The sequence below is a fragment of the Coturnix japonica genome, chromosome 2 (genome assembly GCF_001577835.2).
Source record: "Coturnix japonica isolate 7356 chromosome 2, Coturnix japonica 2.1, whole genome shotgun sequence".
Taxonomy (NCBI): Eukaryota; Metazoa; Chordata; class Aves; order Galliformes; family Phasianidae; genus Coturnix; species Coturnix japonica.
In genome coordinates, this window is record NC_029517.1 from 36,692,112 (window position 1) to 36,698,111 (window position 6,000).

Genomic DNA, 6,000 nt, shown 5'->3' on the forward strand with positions numbered 1-6,000 from the left:
TTAAAATTCAGCCAGCCTGTAAGATACTGCCAGCATTCTCCACCCTAATGAGTGCTCCCAACTGAGCTCATCATAACCCTCACCTCTGTGTAGCAGCTTCTAATACTGTTAGACAAACTGTCTGGAACTTGATGAGGTATAACGTGAGTGTAGAGGACTGCACGTGACGAGGAATAACTGCATGTATCAGTACAGGTTAGAGAATGTCCTCCTGGAGAGGAGTTCTGTAGAAAAGAACCTGCGTGTTCTGGTGGGCAGCAGGTTGACTATGAGCCAGCAGTGTGCCCTTGTGGTCAAGAAGGCCAATGGTATCCTGGGGTACATTAAAAAGAATGTGGCCAGCAGGTTGAGGGAGGTGATCCCCTCCCACTACTGTGCCCTGGTGAAGCCACATTTTTGAACTGGGGAGCCCAGTATTTTTAAAGACAGGAATCTCCTAGAAGGAGTCCAGTGGATGGCCACAAAGATGTTAAAGGGCCTGGAGCATCTTCCTTATGAGGGAAGGTTGAGTAACTTGACTCTTCAGCCTGGGAGAAAGAAGACTGAGGGGACATCTGATTAATGTTTATAAATATATAAAGGGAGGTGGGAGGCAAATGGATGAGGCCAGGCTCTTCTCAGTGGTGCATAGTGATAGGACAAGGAGTAATGGCCTAAACTTTAAACACAAGAATTTCCATACAAATGTGTGGAAGAACTTCTTTACAGTAAGGGTGACCAAGCACAGAAACAGCATGCCCAGTGATGTTGTGGAGTCTCCTGTGAAATTATTCGAGATCTGTCTGGATGACTACCCGTTCAACCTACTTAAGGAAACCTGCTTATAGCAGGGAGCTTGCACTCAATGATCTCTTGAGGTCTCTTCCAACCCATGCAGTTTGGTGATTAAAATCATTAGGAATTTCATCACTTGTTGCAGTGGTAAATAAGATCTGAGTCTGAGGTCAGTATAGGAACATACTAGTGATGAAAAGAAGGATGTATTCTTTGGGTGAGGTTGAAAGACCTTTCTTCCTGTCCCTCACAATGGCTTAGAAATCTGTTGAAATGCTAGCAAGAGGCCTTCTTTTCCTTCAAGAAAAAGTGTGTGAATTTAATTCCTGTAAAAAAAGAATTCTAATGGTAGTGAAGAGTGAAGTTCTAGAAGAAAAAATGATTTCTCTGCTAGTAGTGGATAGAGGGATAGATTACAAATCTCTGATTGCCTATTGTTGGTTGACTAGCAGCATAAGCTGACAGTGAGCAATATGAACATGATTGTAACACACAGGTGTCTGAAAGAAAAGAACTGTGCTACATGAAGCTTAGGATCACCATAAAGTGATTCCGCCTACTTGTCCAAATGTATTACAAAGCGAGTCAGAATGAAACTGTTGTAAATAATCTACTACACTTCAGATAAAGTTGCATATTCATTTTAGATTCAGAAAACAATTTGAGTTGGCATTTTCAGTTCCTTACACTCATGCTAGCTTTTTAAAATATCTTTTGAACTAAAAATATGCTTCCTGAAATTCATGAAACTGGGATAAATAACATCTCCTTTACTGATTATACACTGAAGTAGATGGATAGTGCCATGCCTTCTGCAACTAGTAAGCAAGTATTTCTTCAGTGCCTGGGTGTAGAAACATATCTGTTACATCATGTAGAATCCTACAAGAGAGTCTGTCCTTGCATATTAGCTTCGGTTAAGACCCCTGGAGTTAGCCCAGAAACTCACCAACAGCAGCTCACATGAGCTGCATAGATGCCCTGCTGCATTTCCAGCATGAGTTTCACCCATAACATCTGACATACCATCTAACTTAGGCTGACGGCAAGTTCCAGCTCTGTGTTTCTTTGCAAACAGCAGTGAGATTAGGAATGACACTTGGGCTATGCCTAAGGTTAGTGAAGACAGTCTTGCAAAATCCATCATGATCCAAGTCATCATGATGACAGTCACCTGATGTGCATTCCCACCATGGTGTCCCCAGTTATTTTGGCAAACAGACAATGATGCAATCTATTTATTGCATGTAAGGGATCAATACGCTGCCTGTGAATAATTTAAGTACATGACTGCAGAGTAGTTCTCTTAGAACAAACTAGTCTCAGATTAAGCTTCGTTCTGCAAATTACAAAGAAGCCTTTGCATCCTCTGAAGTCTGTAGACATTGACATGATATTTCCAATTCTCTTTGATCATGCTATTCTTGACAGTGTGGCTCTTATCCTCTTACAAAGAAAACTGGTAGTTGTGCAGTATTAGAGATTCTCTAATTTAAGGTGTGAGGGAATTTTTCCTGCTGGTGAAAATATCTCCATAATGAGCATTGATGCAATCTGATAATGTATCATTGCTGAGTTTCCATTTCTTTTTTGTCTTTTTTCTTTTTTTTTTTTTCCCCTTTTGCTGGAAATATGTCACCTGTAGATAGAAGCAAGGAAAATGGACTGCAATTGCCCAGACTATGCAAATTCTGTGACATTAAAGCAACAACGTGCTCAAACCAATATCAGTGCAAGAGCAACTGCAACATCACTTCTATCTGTGAGAAGAATAACGAAGTCTGTGCAGCAGTATGGTAAGTTATTTCATCCTACAGGTGAGAAAGAGTACATACTTATTTGTTATTATTTAGTACTTTTCTGAATAGCTCAGATGTTCTGAGCCACTCTATTCCTCCAGGCTCATATTTACCTCTTCCAGCTTGAATCTTTATTCAGCATACTGAAAGTTCGTTGAAGTTTACAAGAATTCTGTTATGAAATGTTCTAGGGATATCTTATATATATATTTTTAAAAGTAGTTGTGTTCCAGTGTGTTCTGTTATCGCAAAGCAGGCATAGTATTGCTCAAAACAGTTTACTACACCTATCCACAGTACTCAGTGTGAGAAACAGGTCTGAAGCTGAGAGGAGAATGTTTCTCTTCAGCCAGTGCCGCTGTTCTCCCTCAGATTTCACACTGAACTCTTTGTACACTTATCATACCATTCCTGTTTACCATGTATGGGTAAAAATGCCTTCTCTTAATTGAAAAGAAAATCACCTATGTGCTTTTAGTGTGCCTTTTGCTTTATATATGGCATGTATATGTGCCGGAGAAAGACTGATCATGTGGAAATGACTTGTAATTATTTGTTGTTGACTCTGAACATACCCTCCTCTCTAAAATCTGTGTGTTTAACTTTCCATAAATGGTAAGCCAAAGATAGATAGCAACAATCTTGATGTGTTCCTGAGTGGACAAATGGAATGGAACTGTATATTTGCAATGCTGCTGCTGATACAGAAGCACAATTTGAATTACTTAGATGGTCGTGCAACTCACTGAGGTAGTAGTTATATCCATTGACTTGAAGCGATGTTGAGTGTAATTGGAAGTAGATGCTTGAAATACCGAATCAGTCTGGCGTGCTTTTTTATTTGTCCGGGGCTCCTAGATTGTATGTTGGTTGTCAGTTATTACCATCCAAAGAGACTCCAGTGCCATAGAATATATTCTTGGCCTTTTTGTGCCAGTTTAGCCAAAAGGTTCATGAACTGAAAGCTGTGCTTAAAGTACTCTTTGCCTCCAAGCCTTGTGTCAGTGAAATAGAACCTGTGGACCAAGACAGAGTGCAGGGATCTGGGCCAGATTATCAGCTGTAAGTATTTCCCTGACAGAGAGGTCATTCTGGTTTGCACCAGCTTTGTTTTGTTTTGTTTTGTTTTTCACAAACAACATTCTGCAAGTAAGTAACTCCTTCAGTGCTGAAGCTGCGCTGAATTCAGTCCTCAAGAGCAAAACCAAAATCCTGACTCATTAGAAATTCCTCAGATTTTGAGGAAATCATTCTGTTTTTGTCATAATTTCCCACAGATTTTTACTGTCTGCACAGTGACCACAAAACCCAAAAGTATGTTCTGAAGTTCACAGCAGTTCATTGAGCCATAGCTTGGATAGATTTGGAGGAGACTTTCAAAGGTAGTCCTTGGAGCTTAGTGGTAATATGACATAGGAGTAGCTGTACCACGATGCAAATACCCCAGCGTGGAGTAGCCCAGGCATAACCAAAATTTTCCCAGTTCAGGAGAGCAGGAGAAAACTCACAGTGTTCTTTAAATCACCTTGGAGCTCTCAAACGAGGCAAACATCAGTCAGGAATGACCCTTTCTGCTACCTTTTATAAGTACCCTTTTGATTTCAGTTTTTCCTTCTCCTTCCTAGGAGACGGAATGATGAAAATGTGACACTAGAAACCATCTGCCATGATCCCCAGAAAAGGCTGTATGGTCACATGTTGGACGACTCCAGCTCAGAGCGGTGTGTGATGAAGGAAAAGAAGGACGATGGGGGACTGATGTTCATGTGTTCCTGTACGGGTGAAGAGTGCAACGATGTTCTTTTTTTTTCTGAAGGTGAGTTTGAGTTTAATAATTTGCTCTTCATTCATGGGCTCTGCCTTGCATGTGATATTGAATGTGACCTTAAATGCAGTGGTCTTTGGAACTGCCTTTTGCAGAAGAAAACTTCCTGGTGGCTGGAGGCTTTCTGGCCTCTTCTGAGACTGCAAAATCTCATCCTGTCCTTTGTGCTTTCTGGACATATTTTTTTCTGCCAGGCAATTTTCCTTTTGAAGCAGTTCAGGTATTCATCTCAATACATGGCAGTAGAAAGTGACTTGAATGGCATGTAGAATCTGCTGAGGATTGTGTCGGTGACACACCCATATGCAACATGTTATAGAACACAGACAAGAGTCAAAACCAGTATTTAAAGTCAAATCTGAGTTATTTAATGTCAAACCTGTGTGTCTGAATTGAAAATAATCATTTCTGTGGTTCCTGCTCACCTGCATTTTCTTGTTGGTTTTTTGGGGGGGCTTCTTTTGTGAATTTGCACAAAGTTACATTTGCTTGTGCATATGATATTTACACCTTAGTTGTTAGTTACTTCAGCACACAGAGATGTTTGTATGTTCAATTAAACCATTTAAAACCTTGTATAGACAGTGATGCAAGTACATGAACTATCCCCACAGTGCTTAACGAATATATACATTGACTGCCACAAGTGTAGTAAAGGCTGAGAAGATGCTCACAGTACCAGCATTCCTCATGCTGCTCATTGATAAAATGCATGTGTTCATGCACTCACCTCATTTTATTTTCCTTTTACATCTGCATCCCAGAGTTGTAATTTTTCCTTAAACGGAATCAGGTCTTTCTCAGGCCAACAGCAGCCTCCTTGGATTTTTTCAAACATACTTCTTAATGAGTATGGCCTACTGCACACTCCTCATAAACTGCACGTTCCTCAGAAAAAGGTCTAATGTAATCCATAGTATCTGAGATAAGAAAGGGTTGGTATGCTATCACCAAATTTAGCAAACACAGTGCGTGGAAGTGCTAAGGCAAAAGCATATAAATTTGTGAGACACTTCTGCCTCTTTTTTAGCAGCCTTCCAAAAAGCTAACAAGTTCAGTCTGCAAAACTGCAACAGATGTGCCAGGAGCAATCTAGAAGGTCCTTGCTATAGTGGACATGGGCTGTCCATTTTTGGTTATACCTCTTGAATTCTACCTCATCTCTCCCCCAGGCTTAAGCAAAATCCAGACATCTTGACTGCTGATCCCTGTCAGTCTGCCCAACACCTGATCAGGCGGGCTTTCAAGAGATGGGGGAAATACTGATATTGATTTGGTCATATCTGGTAGACGGAGGACCTACTTGTAACAGATTACCTTGATTGTATCAAAAAAGAATGTATGCACTGAAAAGCCCTTACTTTGTGTATATTCTATATAGTGTATTTGTACAACTATCTCTTCAGTGCCTGGGTGTAGAAACATATCTGTTACATCATGTAGAATTCTACAAGAGAGCCTGTCCTTGCATATTAGCTCCAGTTAAGACCCCCGGAGTTAGCCCAGGAACTCACCAACAGCAGCTCACATGAGCTGCATAGATGCCCTGCTGCATTTCCAGCATGAGTTTCACCCATAACATCTGACATACCATCTAACTTA

The 6,000-nt window shown here is 40.6% G+C and overlaps 1 protein-coding gene across 1 annotated transcript in view; it reads left to right on the top strand.

Annotated features, from left to right (window-relative positions):
- TGFBR2 (transforming growth factor beta receptor 2) overlaps positions 1–6,000 on the top strand; it is a 62,848-nt gene that overhangs the window by 23,803 nt on the left and 33,045 nt on the right. The window contains exons 2-3 of the mRNA XM_015853978.2: positions 2,420–2,570; positions 4,199–4,389. Coding sequence (XP_015709464.1) covers positions 2,420–2,570; positions 4,199–4,389 — 342 coding nt within the window. The remainder of the gene's footprint in view (positions 1–2,419; positions 2,571–4,198; positions 4,390–6,000) is intronic.